Source organism: Tiliqua scincoides, chromosome 2 (genome assembly GCF_035046505.1).
Source record: "Tiliqua scincoides isolate rTilSci1 chromosome 2, rTilSci1.hap2, whole genome shotgun sequence".
Lineage (NCBI taxonomy): Eukaryota > Metazoa > Chordata > Lepidosauria > Squamata > Scincidae > Tiliqua > Tiliqua scincoides.
The window spans coordinates 132,024,623-132,041,271 of NC_089822.1; the positions used below are offsets into that span (position 1 = coordinate 132,024,623).

General features: G+C 44.8%; 1 protein-coding gene and 1 pseudogene across 1 annotated transcript; both read right to left on the minus strand.

Annotated features, from left to right (window-relative positions):
* Positions 1 to 832: 832 nt before the first annotated feature.
* LOC136643258 (5S ribosomal RNA) lies at positions 833 to 952 on the minus strand (annotated as a pseudogene).
* Positions 953 to 6,265: 5,313 nt separating this feature from the next.
* LOC136641145 (keratin, type II cytoskeletal 3-like) lies at positions 6,266 to 16,109 on the minus strand. Its single transcript, XM_066616808.1, has 7 exons — positions 15,564 to 16,109; positions 12,737 to 12,948; positions 10,316 to 10,376; positions 9,754 to 9,849; positions 8,364 to 8,528; positions 7,094 to 7,219; positions 6,266 to 6,490 (listed from the first exon to the last, which is right to left on the minus strand). The coding sequence occupies exons 1-7, from the start codon at positions 16,107 to 16,109 to the stop codon at positions 6,266 to 6,268; spliced, it is 1,431 nt and encodes a 476-aa protein (XP_066472905.1).
* Positions 16,110 to 16,649: the final 540 nt, after the last annotated feature.

The following is a 16,649-nucleotide window of genomic DNA, read 5'->3' on the forward strand; positions in this document are numbered from 1 at the left end:
CACAAAGCAAGGCCAGCCTTTCCTTTGCTGCCACTGCTGCATCACAGATGTGAAACAGCATGTAGTGGAGGGAGCCCTCGTCCCACAGCTCAGAGGTGAGAGGTCGAACAGTCGTCCTTACGCTGAGACCAGTTGCGTTGGGCCAGTGTGGGCTCCAGCAAGTCTCAGAAGGGCCAGAGGCTCATTGGAGACTGGAGGCTCCCCAAGGACGAGATTGGGAGCCCCCGAGGGCTGCAAGTGGCCCCTGGGCTGGGGTTTGGGTTCCCCATGTTGATCTCCAGCCTGCCCAGTGGGGCCACTCACATCTGTAACAGCTATTTAGCTAGCGTGCATCCAAGAAGCCCTGTGTAGGACTTCCAGGCCTGGGGGAGAAGATAGGATATGGCAGAGGCGGCCGCCACTGATCCCAAACCCCTCCCGCGCTTGTCCCCCCATTCTGCTCTTCACCGCCTGTAATGGAAATGAGCAAGATCCCTGGAGGAAATAGGGTGTGGTGTCAACAGTGGCCCCTTTCTCTGGCAGGCAAGCAAGGGGGTAACAGCAGGGCCTTAGATTGCAGTGAGTGTGCTGCACAGCTGCAGCCACTCAAAGGCAATAGAGCCCTCAAGGATAAAAGCCTGCACCAGCACTGGAAAAATGGATAGGATTGGACCCTAAGGTTACAATTGTATATACATTTTCCTTGAAATAAGCCTGTTGAACACAGTGGGCATGCATAGGATTGCACTGTTAGCCAGGCAGTCAGCTGGCCCACTGGAATCTCAAATGACCCAGTCAGCTGACCTACCACAGCATTGGTTGGCAACCTTCAGTCTCGAAAGATTATGGTATAAGCCTACAGCACCCAGTATTCCCAGGTGGTCTCCCATCCAAGTACTAACCAGGCCTGACCCTGCTTAGCTTCCAAGATCAGATGAGATCGGGCATGTGCAGGGTAACAGTTGCTGCTACCATCACCACAGCATTATGTACGTAGGTTTCCCTGCTTACTTCCTTGTGTCCATCATGTTAGCAGTGTATCTTGCCTATGTTATGTATTGTGCCTAATAGTTGTACTAGGCAAAGTAATTTGCTCCCCCCATTGACGTATTGATATGTTTCCAACAGTACTCACTCTTTACAACTTCTACGTTTCATGAAATCAAGCTCCATTTCTAGGTAATTGTCATTATACAGTGTGTGACAAATCACAGTTTCGAGCATGATGGTTTTAAGCTGAAACCCTATGAACATAAAAATCAATCAAGAGAACTATCTAATCTAGGGTCCAATCCTATCAGGCTGCTACACTATCAGAACTTGCATTCTGGCAGCACAGCAGCCTTTCTGGCATCACAAATGGTGATGTACTATCATGCACAACTGGGCCACTGCTGCGCATGGTTAGTGGTGGTGACTGCACAAAAGTGGCCTGCAAAGTTACTCCGATGCCATTACGTTCGTGCAGGGTGGTAGGTGGGATGGAGTGGGCGGGAATGGGAATGGGGAAGAACAGGGCAAGGACCAAGGCAGGGATGGGGGTGTGTTGAGAGCAGGATAGGGCAACTATCAATGGCAGTGGCTCTGCCAATATCCTATCCCTCTTTCCAGGCTCAATCCACCTCCCTGGTTCTACTTGGAGTTGCGCCAACAGAAAATTTGGTGCAGGTCAGACCTATCAGGGAACAGGAGGCTTACCCCATGGTGGCCTCTGGGACTACCCCCCCCCCCAACCGGATACAGCACACACTCTGTTGGCGCAGCTGCATCAGTGGAGACATTAGGGAGGATTGGGGTGCAAGTATTATAATCCAAAAGCAGCAAGCCAGATGTTTTGGGAAACTTATAAGCAAAGCAGGAACGTGATTTTATTCATTCAATGTAGCTATCCTGAATAATTGGTGTTGGCAGGCATATCTTTCAGGAAAATGTGGAATCTTTTCAAAATGCCTGTTCAAGAATAACTCGATAAGTGGACTTGATGGGTAAACACTTATCCTAGCACATCACAGGGCTGAGTAGTCTTATTTCTCTGCAATCCACCTAAGTGCTGTTTACAGTCCCACCCCTATTCCCTTGGGATGTTAGTGATCCATTCCCAAAACAGTTTGGTCTTCTCTACCAAAAACATTTTTTGGAAGGAGTGGCTATCTGGGTGAAAAGTGGGCTAATGCTGTATTCCACCACTAGGTGACAGCATGTGCAGCATTCTGTCTTGTCTTAAGAAGGTATATACTTTATTCTGCCACAAGGTGTCATTGTTTGCTCTTTGCTTCTTTTTCTGCCAACAATGATTTGAAATGCTCTGTTCTGATTGGACCCGATCTAAAGAATTCCAACCCAGCATGTCCATTTAAAAACAACCCCTCAGTGCCTGATCCTAAACACCAAAAGAGGACTGCATATATTACTTTGGTAAAGTCTTCATTTCCCATTGTCAAAATTGCCTTCTGACCTGACCCACCTGTAGAAACGGTTGCAGTGACCTAGAGACAATTTCCAAGAGCACACTCACTTGAAAATGTCTATCTGCAATATCAGAAACTGCTGTCAGACTGTTGTGGTTGTATCCATGGATGGGGCTTGGACAAATGTGATGTCTGCCTCACAACTGTGGGCATACACATTACAAAAGATTACTGTGATTACATTGCGCGAAGACAATGTGAAGTGGGTGAACTAGGCCTTGGGGTTGTTGGTTGAGTACTTAATTTCTTAGGATGCAATGTGGCAGTAGTAGAAGCGTGAGGCCATCGTTCAAGCTCTGCTTTGCCTGCAAACAGTGCCAGCTTAAATTGCTGCTATGTCCCTATAAAGCTGGGAAAGACTCCTACCTGAGTGGCTGTCAGTCAGTGTAGACCAGCCTGAGATGGATGGACTACTGCTCCAACTCCTTACATGGCAGTGTCATACATTCTGGATAAATGTCATACCTTAGCACATTAATGTTGCTAGTGGCCTGGTCTGCACACACAGCAGAATAAGGTGGGAAAGTCCTGAGGCAGTGCAATAGACTAGAAGAGCCGGAAGGTGGGAATCATAATTGTATGATGTGAAACACACTCCAAACTTCCCAGCAAGTAGCAAACTTGCGCTGGAACCCTTCTGCCTCGTGCTACTTTTCTGCTTACCAGGAATGTTATGTAGAGATCACTCAAAAGTGGTATCTTGCACCTGTTCTTTGCCACCTCACAGTAGCATCACAATGGGCATGAGTGTGTGTGTGTGTGTTTGTGTGTGTGTGTGTGGGCCACAGTGGGTGTCACCCTCAAGAGGGCTAACACCACATTGCCCAAGCCTCAGGACAGTCTTTGGCCCACTTCAGGTCCAGCTGTCTTGCACTCTTGTCAATGATTGTGTTTTCACTGCTCATCAGTGAGAACATGAAGTGACTGGGCCTGGAGCAAACTGAAGATTGCCTAATGGGAAGCAGTCTGGAGGCAGATTTTTTTTTTTTAATTTAAAGCAATATAATAACCCGGAAGGTTGAGGGTAATGTGTTTACATCATTACATCACCCTCAAATTTTCAGAACACCAAGCTTCTCCAGGTAAGCACCGCACTGGGTGTCACCCACCCCAGGGTCACCTCTGATACTTCATCCTGTGTCAGAACTAAACCTGACACAGGCAGCTGTGCCACTGTGTATATTTAGGTTACGACAGGGAATTTCTTGTCATCTCATAGGTCCAGAGGGAATGGAAAAACACGTGTGTGACACAGGAGCTGAGTGCATGCATGCAGTTTATTGGAGATACAGAAGAGATTCGGAGGTCTTAATAAGAAGCAAAGTGGAGGCAGGGATGTTACTACTGTATAGATAAGAAAGCACAGGGTGATCTCAACCAGTACTCCAACAGAATAGCAATCCATGCATTGAATTGTGGGTAAAGTACATACAAGTGCTTAGTTTGTTGTAACTAGAGCTGAAACAGAATTTCACTCCAAAAGTTATGAAGATTCCTGATGTATGATGTCATAGATCATAAACCACCCTGAGTGGCATTCACACATGCATGCACCCCAAACACAGATACACACGCCACACATAATCCCTTTCCCCCCCGACTTCTGAAGATTCACTCTGAATGCAACATGTGCATTTTTTTTTTTTCAGCTGAGCTTCTGGCTTCTTTGGGGCTAAGAATGCAAACTTTCTCTCAAATCTGTTGCAGGTCTAGCTGTAACAACACTATCATTTATCCAAAAAGAGAGAGGGGGAGAGAAGGAAATGTTATTTGCAATCCCATCTTGGACGGTTAATGCATCGCTTCCCTGTCTGAAATGCTTTGCTAGGGACTGTATGACAAGGGGGTGGGGGGAATGGTCGGGATTCAAATTCCGTAAGTCCTAAATTAGCTGATGCAAGGAAACCAAGGTGAGAAGGGGAAATTGAGCAAATGGGGGGGGGGAGATTGCTTGAATAGCCAAGATCCTTCCCGAAGACAGTTACCAAGCCACTGAACTCAAGCTACAGCAACCCACGAGGAATCATTCCTGTGAGCAAGAACATCTCTAGTCATAATATCTACATTTGGTGTAGCCATTAATCCATTGGCCACGAATTTAATGGTTCATGTGGCTACCCACAGGTGGGATTCATTCCTCCCAACATTTGGGCTTTAATAGGCACATTTCCTGGACGAAGAACTGACTGATGTAACATGCAGACTTCGGACACCAGTGCTGCAGTCACCTCGGGAACCATACACAGCTCCTAAGATGCCTCCACCAGTTCCGGCGGCATAAGCCCCACCAGCACTAGGGCTGTGCATTCCAATCCCCAGGCCACCAATACCACCGGCTGCGTTAGTGTAGCCCCCACTTCCAGAGGAGTTAACAATGCCTCCAGCTCCTCCCACTGCATGGTGAATTCCCCCATGGTGCCCACCTGCACAACTGCCCTCTGCAGAAATGCCGGAGCTATGTCTTCCACCTCCAGAAGTCACCACATGCTTTGTGGTTACTGTGGAGGCAAAGTTGCCACTTTTGGAACTAAATCCTCCTCCGTTTGCTATACCCGAACCATGTCCGACCCCATAACCAATTCCTGCTGCCCTGCCTCCTGTGCTAGCTGCAGCTCTGGACCCCATCGTGTGGATACAGCCAGCACTTCCAGAACTGAACCCATCTCCCACACCGGCAAACGTTCCCATGTTGGCACTCCCAACAGCAGCGCCAAATGGTATTCCAGGTCCAATTCCAGAAGCACATTCGCCCACCGGGTAGCCTCCGCTAACCATCGCTGCAAGGAAGACAAACAAAGACAGGTTGGGTTCCATTGATGGTAGATTTGCCAAGACCCTCTGAAGAACTACCAGCACTTGTATAATGCTTAATTAAAAAAAAAAAATACTCACCTACACTTACAGGGTTCCCTGTGCATATCCTATTAGGAAGAGAAGGGCAACATGAATTCATTATTCCACAATTTCTGGTATTTTATATGTACTTTGTATCAAGATACGTTGGAGTTAGGCTGTTTAGAGGCACCAATCATTAGAGGCATCAACTCAGCACTAAGTGATTGATGATACACAAATAGAGAAGGAGGAGCCTCTCTCAGAAACTTATGTCCAAGATCTTCTGACAACAGATGGACCATTGGTCTGATTCTGTGTAAAGTTATCCCTAGCCTTTCTGGTCATGAGCAGGAGGCAAGGTCTTATGTTTGGTACTGCAACTCTGTTCCCTGAACACTGGAAATCCTAATCAGTTGCTTCTTGGTCATGAGGGCTAGAAACATGGAAAACAAGTTCTCAGGATGCTGAATTTGTCTTTCAGTACCAAATTCTGCACTTTTCTGGAAGCACAGAAATCCACCACCCTGGTTTTATGTCAGTGATCCACTGGGCATCCCTCACTGTATCCACTTCACTAAGCCCCTCTTTGTACTGCAGTTATCTCAAAGCTGAGGAGTGGACCTCAACAGGTGGGAAACCCTGGCTTCTGAGCGGCCCGCTTGGAGGCAGGCTGTGCAGCATGGCCTTTCCTAGTTTGAAAAGACACTTGGCCAACAGTCTGAGGCTAAGAGGCAAAGAAGGAAGGCCCATAGCCAGGGAGACAGACCAGGGACAGACTGCACTTGCTCCCGGTGTGGAAGGGATTGTCACTCCCGGATTGGCCTTTTCAGCCACACTAGATGCTGTGCCAGAACCACCATCCAGAGCATGATACCATAGTCTTTCGAGACTGAAGGTTGCCAACAACATATCTCAAAGCTAGCTTCCCATTTTAGCAAAGCTTCTTTTTACAGTATTCTTCTATATTGGTTAAAATATGCACTTCACCTGCTCTCCTCTCCTTCTAGCAGTGCTCTATAGGTAGCAATCTCAATGTCCAGAGCCATCTTGGTGTTCAGCAGCTCCTGGCAATCACGGAGCAGGCAAGCCAGTTTGTCTTTGGCCTGCTGATAGGCAGTCTGCAATTCCACATGCTTGCCACGGGCATCTTTAAGGGCAATGTCGCCACGCTGTTCGGCATCACAGATGGCTGATTGCAGACTGGCCACCTAGGAATGGGAGGAGGAAGAAAACGTTTGTCATGAAGATGATCTAATTCCACAGGCAGAACCTTTTCCTGTCTGCTTTGCCATTCCATAACCTATCCATTTCTCTTTTAGGAAGTGTGTATATCTCTGTTCCAGATCACAGAATGGGAAGAGGATGAGAGCACATGTGAAGCAAGGGAGTCAGCTCTTTTGATGCTTGCAATAATTGTATCAGTCAAGTGATGCCAGCAACTCCAAAGCTTTAACTGTTTGTTACTTTGGGTACAATTTGTCAAACATATGTCACATTCAGCTGAATGGTTCCATGCTATCCAATGCAGAGGTGTGGCAGAAGTGCCCTCAGCAGAGGAGATCAAGCCAGTGAATCATTCAGAGGCACAGCAGTGAGTCTTCCCTCTGGATGACTTTGAGTCGGCAGGAGCTTTTGACTGCTTTCTTGATTTATTGTGCCATGCACACTAGCCATTCTTACACAACAGCACACAGTTTGAGAACTGCCATGTGAGATCTTTGCCTGCTGCATACTAGGTCTGATCAGAAGCCAGAGGAAAACTTGCCCCATTTAGGGCAAGTGGGATAACAGGAAAAGAACATTTCCCCTACCTGCTTCTTTGCATTTTCAGTGTCGGTGTGCAGCCTCTGGATCACTCGATTGAGCTCCGAAATCTCTTGCTGGTTACATTTAAGTTCTTCATTGAATTTGCCCTGATGATTCTGAATCTCTGCAATCTAGAGTCAGCAAAACAGGATTATGAGTATGGATCAGGATCTCTACCACCAAACCCTTCACATCTGTTACACTGACCGAAGCTTGCATGTCAAATATTTAATTTCTTTGGTATAATCCTAAATATGGGATCCAGTTCTTCTGTATTGCCTAGTATCGTGAAACATGCAGTATAATTGCAGTTCAAAGCACTCATTTTCCAAGGAGCAAGTCCTGCTGAACTCAGTAGAAAGCACTTCTGAATAAACATACTTATGGGCCAGTCTTCCAGGGCCACAGCATGCGCTGCCCTGGACACCGAATGTAGTTCACAATGGCCAAGTGATAGGAGGCATTGGCACAAAAGCCTACATGGGCATGTGGTGGCCTCTCGCACTGGCAGGACAGGCACCGGGCACCAGGAATGGTAAGTCCAGCACCCAGTGGCACAGAGGCACAGAGTGGCACAGTGGATGGGGGGAGAGTGGGGAGGGCAGGGAGGGATGTAACAGGGTGGATAAGGGTGGCGACAAGGGTGGAGGTGGGCAGTGCGGGCCTGGGAAGGATGAGGACAGTGTCTGAGGCTCCCAATGGATCCTATCCACTCTCCCAGGCCCAATCTGCCAGCATAGGGCTACTCGGGCCTGCACCAGTGATTTTGCTGGCGGTAGGTATACTCCAACTGTGGAACTTCCCACTTGGGAGGCCTGGTTTGCCCCCTCTTGGCCCTGGTTTTGTTCCATCAAGTGAAAGTTTCCATGTTCAAACAGGCCTGTGCTCTATGGAGCCTAACAGCACAATCCTATGCATGTTTACCAGCTCCATTTTGTTCTATGGAGCTCACTCCCAGCTTGAGTGTGCTAAGGACTGCAGCCTAAATCTTTCCAGTTGTTTGGGTTCTTTTAATTGGCTGATTGCTGATTGGTTTTATCTACTGCCAGTTTTTTCTTTTTTTTTTAGTTTTAAAGTGATTTGTTTGAATGGTTCTTTAGTGCTGTAGATCACTGTTACCCTATTTGTTGGAAATTGCCTTGAACATTTGGTATCAAAAGGTATACATTCTTAAAATCAGCAAGCAAGCAAAATATCAAGTGATCATCTGGAGAGAGCCTAGGACTGACCAGACTCTGTTTAAAAGCAGGCAATTTCTGACTATCAGACAGATACCTTGTTATGGTAAAAGGCTTCAGCTTCTTGTTTGCTGGCATGAGCAATATTCTGATACCAGGCTTCTACGTTCTTCAGGATGGCATCCATGTCCAGGTCTCGGGTATTGTCCATTTTCAGAACCACTGAAGTGTCAACGATGTGGCTATTCATCTGTGCTAACTCCTGCAGAACATGATGAGACCTCATTGTTACATCCTACTTTGCCACAATTTCTCTCTCAAGTAATTTCTGCCCAAAGTTGCATATACGCAGCAGGGATCAAATGTGTACACCTGTGGGCTGGGCAGAAATGAGTTAATAACAGCAAAGCTGGTCATTTCATTTGGCAAATGATGGCTCTGCTGGAAGCTCAGATGAAAGGTGAGCTTCAAGGGCCATATATTGGGCTACCCAAAACAATCTTTCATCTCTAACTTGTACTGAGATAAATGCAGGGTAGTGACATGCTGGATTACAATAATGACAGGTCTTCTAGACCCTCCAAAGACAATCTTGTGAGCAATAAGGTTTCTAACCCACATTATATCTTATTATTATAGGTGGCAATCATCACACTTAAACCAATCCCAGTTACCAGTGAGAAAACCCCTATGTAATTTAGTGGTAGTAAATTGCATATATGGTATAAAAAAATGGTAAATTCCTTCATTTCGAGTGTACTACTTTTCCTTTTTTCAGTTTTTCTACTCTTGTATCTATAACTTGACAGAGTCTGATGTCTACATATTCCTTTAGGTAAGGAGGAGGGCAGCCCTAGTCATTTCTGCCACTCCTTGAAAACAGACAGGAAATGTCACAAGCTTTCATAAGAACAGCCCCGCTGGATCAGGCCATAGGCCCATCTAGTCCAGCTTCCTATATCTCACAGCGGCCCACCAAATGCCCCAGGGAGCACACAAGACAACAGACACAACCTGCGTCCTGGTGCCCTCCCCTGCATCTAGCAATCAGAGGCAGCTTGCCTCTAAAACCAATAGCTTACACATACCTGCTGTGACTTGTAACCTGTCATAAGCTACAAGGAAGTTTATTCTATTCCATTTATTCTACAACTAACAGCCCAATCCTGTGTGCTGCCCCTACAACAATGGGACAGGGTCCCATTGTCGCAAATGGTAGTTCATGGTTTGTGATGCCACAACCCCGCTCCCCCAACAAACCGATCTGTGCTCCCTCTCAACGTTCAACTTTTTTTAGTTTTGGAGGGTTTATTCTATATTATTCCATTTTATAGATGGGAGAACTGAGGCAGAGACGTAGTGGTTTGTTCCACAGTGTGTTGAACAACACACACTTGGTTCCAATTCTGTATGAAATTATAAAGTAATTCGTTCCTGTTTCTCTGGGGACAAATTTGCCACATATTTCATAGGAAGTAGACGCTTACCTCTGAAAAGACACATCTCAGAGCTTCCAACTCCTGTGCCAGAACATCTACTTTAGATTCCAATTCTTCCTTGGTGAGGAAGACACAGTCAACATCCTGGAGACAATGAGAATGTGCACAAGAAATGGTATTTAAAAAGGGCTTTTGGTGAGGAGAACCAATTCCTTCTGTCTCATAGTTTGTACTGTCCTAAATTTATGCAAAAGGAACTATGATCAGCTGCAGACTGTTTTTTTTTTTGTTTTGCATTTCATTATAAAAAGAAATTAGTCATCAGACTGATCCTCCATATCCATCTCTACTGAGAAGTAAGATCCATGAAATTCAACAGCCCTAACTTCCACATAAGACTGCGCAATAGGATGCTCACAGAATAAGCAAGTTAATTCTTCCATTTACTCAAATGAAGGAGAAAGCTTTGTGGATGCATTCTTTTATGCACACAGAGCCTCTCCCTCCACTGATGTCCACAGGGAAGCATTTGCAGACCAGGTTGCTCCATGTCCATATCTTGTTTTGATTTCTCTGTGTGTTTTATACTTCTTAGACATCCACTGCTCACCTTTTTGAGCACCACAAATTCATTCTCTGCAGTTGCACGTCTGTTGACTTCCTCTTCGTATCTGTTTTAAAAAGAAAGAGTATAACAAATCCATTGAGAGTAGGGATGTGCCAGAACTCCCTGAGAAATTTTCCTTGTCTTCTAGAAACTCTTTTGGTTTATTCTTAGTGTCTCTCCAGGGGAGGAATCCTGAAATTCATTCTGTCACTTCAAAATGCTTTGGGGGAAGGCAGGATATAAATATTTTAAAATAAATGTATAAATACATTTTGAAATGTTGGTGTGAGCCCTAATGAGAGTTTGCTCTTACTATCAGAAGAATTAAATTGGAAAGCAGCTTTCTCTTCAGCATGCTCTGATGAAACATTATTTTCCCCTGAGAGCAGTGGTTCCCAAATGTTTTTTGACCGGCGGCTCTCTTGACCTACTGGGCCATTGGCCATGGCTCTCCATTAAGGCTACAATCCTATATATTGTATAGGGCGGTGGAATTTCTGTGAGGATTCTGCAGCTCCCCTGGCTGGTTACTGCAGCTCCCCGGGAAGTGGAAGCTCACATTTTGGGAACCACTGCCTTACAGGAATTTCTGGCTTGGTGAATACAGGATCTTGCAACAGGTAAAGGGCTTGACAAAATTTAACACTACAAGAGTAGGAGAAACAAATCTTGCAAAATGCCCAAACATTTGGCTTTGAATGCAAATGACAGTGCTTTTATATTGTGAGGTTCCCAAGATGACTTTTATATTGCGGTGCTTTAGTTCCTGTTATGGGAAAACATTCAAGGGGAGAAAGTAAATTTTTAAAAGCCAGGGAAATTTCTTTGGAGATTCCAAGTATCTTATGAGTAGGGTCCCACAGGAACAATTAATGGGGTGTATAGCTGTGCTGTGCTATGGGTGGCATCTGACCCTCAGTAGCACTGCCTTCCTGCCGGAAGTGCAGGGCTGGAGAAAAAACTTCTCTCTCGACGCAGTGGATAAAATTCATAAACCCTGGGCGGAGAGTGGCTACCAAATTTGACCTAAAGCAAAACTCTCAGGCAAATTGGAAGGTTTCTGCTCAGGAGACACTTCCAAGGAATCCCAACAGATGCAAAAATAATTTTGATGAGATTAGCACAATGTCTTTGGGGTTCTAACCACCCCTAATTAAAAGAGTTGTTTCAAACAAAAAGCAAGATTCTGACCTCCAAAGCCAATACAAACATGTTATTAACTTTAATAGTAAAGCTAGAACTTGTACCTGGGGCTTGCCTTATATAAAAACTTTGCTTGCTACAGCAGATGGGAAAGATGGGTATGTGGAGAATGAGGAACACCATGGTGTAGGCTTGCTTAATGCTCTGGGCATTTAAAAAGGAAGAAAGGTGGTCACTGTAGATTTGAAGATCAAGCTAAGAAATGGAAAGCCACTGTACTAGGTCTCATGAAAATGAATATTGGGTAAGGGTGTTTGCTTGTACCTGCACTGCCAAAGGCTGTTTTGTCTGAGTAGCTGCCACTTAACCCAAAGCACCTTTTTACATTCAAAAAAACAGCATGCTGACTGAGTGCCACAAACACTCCAGGGTCAGCCAAGAATTTGTTGTGCAAGTACATTCAACAGTCATGTGAACAACTGAGGCTGGATATGAATATACTTTTAAAAGAGAACTGGTGGTGTGAGATGATAGGAATACTACCACTCGTAGTGTGCCTCACTCATCCCACTATCGTCCAACCCGGTTTTGAAGGTTGTTGGAATATTTGGAGTGATTTTTCAGGGACTGCATGAAAAGGAACCAAAAAGAACCTGTAGGGTGAGGGCAAACTGCAATGTGACGTCCACCATGCGACTGAGTGAAGCTTTGCCTTCACTCTCAATAAGCAATTTCATTTGCTCTCTCTGATACTGTGATGCAGCCAAATGTGATTGGCTCTCTAGCACCATGATATCTTGGGAAGCACCCATGACGGAAGGAAAGCTCGCAACTATCTGAAGAAGTAACCAGGGTGCATGCAATGGTAGTGTACAGGATATTTTTCAGGAAATATTTTCACTTCCCCAAAGCTGTGTTTTCCACAAACATTAATACGAACAATATTCAGCACAGAGTTGGTTTGGTGTACACCGCAAGCAGCAATGCCTCTAATGTCCCACTTTCTCTCTTAAGACTGTCTCCAGCCTGGCCGTGGGGCTATCACAGATTATTGGACCATGTAAATAAGCCCTTAAATCCTGAATGATCTTATCCTAAAAAAGCAAAAACAACCACTGAGCCACAAAGATTATTAATGTACAGAAGAACTTAAGGTGTAGACTCTTAATTAAATGTGGTGCGAGGAACAATCGTTTCTGTCCATCTCGCCTGGGGGTGGGTGGGATAGGGAAGCAGTAAGGCAGTTTGTCAAGCTTTAATTGAATTAATGAGTGTACTCACTTTGTCCTGTAGTCCTCTACTAGTTCCTGCATGCTCTTCTGCTCATGTTCTAGTTTCCCTCTCTCAGCCAAGAGACATTCCAGTTGCTTCTTTAGGTTGCCAATGAAATTTTCATAGTAGGCTTCCAGGTTCTTCCTTGTGGGTTGGACACATTGCTGTAGAAGCTCCCACTTGGTCGCAAGTACCTTGTTCTGTTGCTCAAGGGATCGGACCTGGAAGAGACATGTCAGCCAGTCATTCTTTCCATCACCAGCATAGACCAGTGAATTATTTCAGCCTTGGCTAGCCTCTCCCTTTCCCTCTCAGCAGCAAATGGAAATGACAGCTTACCCTGAATGCACCTGGGGGGGGGGGGAATTATTAGATCTAAAATGTACATTTTAAAAAGTTGAGCTTGGAAACTTTTTTCAAATTTCAGCAAGCCAAATGTGGCCCAGATTTTCATGTAATTCTTAAATTAGGGCATTTTCACACATTAGGCAACCACAAAGCTGGGTCTGTCATTGAGCACACTCAGTTGGAACTGCCAGCCAATACTTGCTCCTTTATAAGTGTCACAGTTCGGCACATCTTTCTAAATACGTATTTGCCATGCTTTAGCTTTGCATTTTTGATGTGCTTTAAAAATTCTTAGTTGTACACCTCAAATTATTGTTGCTGTTGTTGTTCATGAAGTAGCCCTCTACCTCTGGTATATCATTTGTAAGCTTTGGACTATTTTACCCACTTCTCAGATGGGTGATAGAAACCAAGGTGATAGAATTGTGACCTGCACCATTTCAGATTCTACTCCTGCAGATGCTGATGAGAGACCAATTTTTTAATGTTCTGCTGTATAAAAATCTCCACCATGTAGTAACCTATCACGTTAAGTAGAAGACTAAACACTAAAACCTTTCTGTATGCTCTGCTGGTTGACCACATGCAAGGTGCTTTGCAGGAGGGGAAGGGGGATTATTCTAAAATATGAGAAACACACAGCCTGAAATCTACAGTCCACATTCTCTGACCTCATTTTGCATAAGGTGTGCAACAGCTCTTGTGATAATTCCTTAGTGCAGTTTTAGTTACAGACCGCAAACTGATCACAAAGTACGCTGTCTTGCCAATGCATTTACGGTTTCTCACTCACAGATGGAAATGAAGTCAGTAAATAATTTAATCAAAAGTCTGGATCTGGAAGGACTAGAAAGCTTTTCACAGCTTTTATTTCAGTTGGAGTGGGCCGAAAAAGAGAAGAGATTCCCATCCAAATCTTCTCTATGTATTAAGACATTAAAAACTCAGGAAAAGCCAGGCTAATGCACTGGATACAGACCTCCATGCTTGTCCCATTAGACCTGGACAAGTAAACTTCAATGGAGGGAGAAGCTCCATACACACACACCTGTTGCAAAAACTGAGCTGCCTTTCATTTGTAGTAAAGGGGGAAGCTCTTCTAGGACACAGAGTGTGTGTTAAAGTTTTTTATGCTCACCTTAGATTGTTGGACTGCACCTGTGTGTAGGCTACTTTAAGGGACTTTTTCAAACAAAAAATAAACATGTGATATTTAATGCAACAAGCTTGCAGACTGATTGCATTACATTCACTAGAACAATATAAATTTCCAGCATGAAGGAGGGAGGGGGTTAAAGGAAGGAAAACTATAGTATTTACTAATTTTTAATTAGTTCCACAGTTTCCTTTAATTCTGCATCTGTGATTCTGCGTTTGTGATCTGTGTTGTGTGATCCAGGACTGCATCTGAGCTATTTGCAACTCCAAAGTTGAATTGTTTGTTCTGCATCCTGGAAGGCTTATCAGTAACTATGCCTATCAGTAACTATCAGTAACTATGTGTAGAATGACAAGTGTTGCTGCAAGTAGTGGTTTATTCAAAGCAACATTGCAACTTTTATACAGTTTTACTCCTCCTTTCAAGCAAGCTCAAAGTGATTTGCAAAAAACAAACAAACAAAAAAACCCATAAAAGAATAATCAGTTAACTCTTTCTCACTACAGGGCACAATCCTAACCAGGTCTACTCAGAAGTAAGTCCTATTTTGTTCAATGGGGCTTACTCTCAGGAAAGTGTGGCTAGGATTGCAGTCACAGTTGCATAACTTTTATGACAATAGAGGATCTTCAGCTCATTTCATGTTAGACCAAATATATTGCCCTATAAAATGAGTGCTGTTCCTCTTGATGTCTCTGAAAGTCCACAGTGGGATAGAAAGCTCTCATGCTTGCAATTTATATAAGCTAGACTGGACAAAATGGAAGAGAGGGAACAGGGTTTGAGACGCAACATGGAAGAGAAAGAAGGGGGAAATGAAGTTATGTGAGAACTACAGCTAAGCAATGAATGATGAACCAGGCAGGAAGTCACTGATTCACATTTTTGTAGTTTGTCTTAAGGAAGACAAATTACTGTGTCTCCCTTACAGCCCTCTTCTGCAGTGTGTGCATGAAGATCCTGACCTACATTATGGAGCCATTGTAAAACTTACTGAGATAATGTAGCTGAAATGTTTTGAACCCTGGAGTGCTGTATGAAGTCCAAGCGTTTCTAGGGAAGGCATTTTTGAAGAAGGGAACGTCAAGGTGGAATTTAATTTTTTTTAAGTAGTGAGATGTGATTTGAAACACAGAGGCGATGTTGAGGATAGATTATTCTAGGATAAGGAAGCATCATAGCCTAAAGATTAGGGAAGAAGATAGGAGCAACGGTGGGGATTAACTACACTGAAGGAAGGCCAAAATCTTGCCATACTTGTGGCTCTTCCCTTCATTTAAACATTTTTGAGAGCAGGAAAGAGAACGCTGGATAATGACCAACTCTCACCTTGTCAATGAAGCAAGCAAACTGGTTGTTGAGGGTCTTCATCTCTTCTTTCTCATGCGCTCGTGCTATGTGCTCCTCTGGATCAAGTCCGACAGAAAGGGGCTTCAAGAGGCGCTCGTCAATGCTGACTCTGCGGATCCCTTCGCCTCTGCATGGCATTCCACCCCCCATACCTCCAATTCTCCCGTAACCTCCAAGTCCACCCTGACACTCAGGGCCACCAAAACCTCCTCCAAAACCTCCAAAACCACCCCCCATCCCACCCCCCATCCCACCCCCCATCCCACCCCCCATGCCTACACCTTGGCCTCCCATAGGGCCCCCCATGCCACCATAGACTTGCCCTCCAAAGCCCTGACCGCAAGCGATTCTTCGGCTTCCACCACCAAAGTTATTGAGGCTCATGCTGGAGTAGCCGCCACATGGTCTTGCAACTGGCTGGCACACAGGAGCACAGGCACCTCGACCGCCCAGGCCGCCAATGACAGAAACAGAAGTAAAGCCCTTCCGTCCACCAAGGTATCTAGGACCGCCACACACGTTCATGGTAGTTATTTTAGAAATGAAGCAAGCTGTGTTAATGAAGCAGTGGAACAAGGGAAGCGCGAAGGAAAGAGAACCCCTTCTATGTGAAATCTGGAGCTTCTTGCTTATATATGGCTTGAGAGCTGCATGGGGTGCAAAAAAATTAAATGAAGCAGCATGGGTTTGGTTTGCCTAGCAGCTAGAAATGGTTTCTCTAGTACAAGCCTCTGCTCCAGAGCAAACACTTATCGTCTATGAAATAAAGTGAAATTAAAAAACTTGCTTTGCTTGCAAGCTTCCCTTCTCAGAGGCCTTTGTGCTTTTACTTTAATTAATCCGCTTCCTCAATGTGTAATTATCGTTCAGCAAAATACTTCAAGTGGTTTGTTTACCAGTCAGTTTCACTTGCAGCTTCATCCCTTTTTATGTTTAATTATGTGAGGGAACATACCTGAGACACTTACTGTTCAGAAGGCATTTTTTTCAGGGTGACTTTTTTTGCCTGACTAGAGGGATGGCCAGAAAGAGAACAGGTGGCACTGAAAGTTGCCACCAAAATGA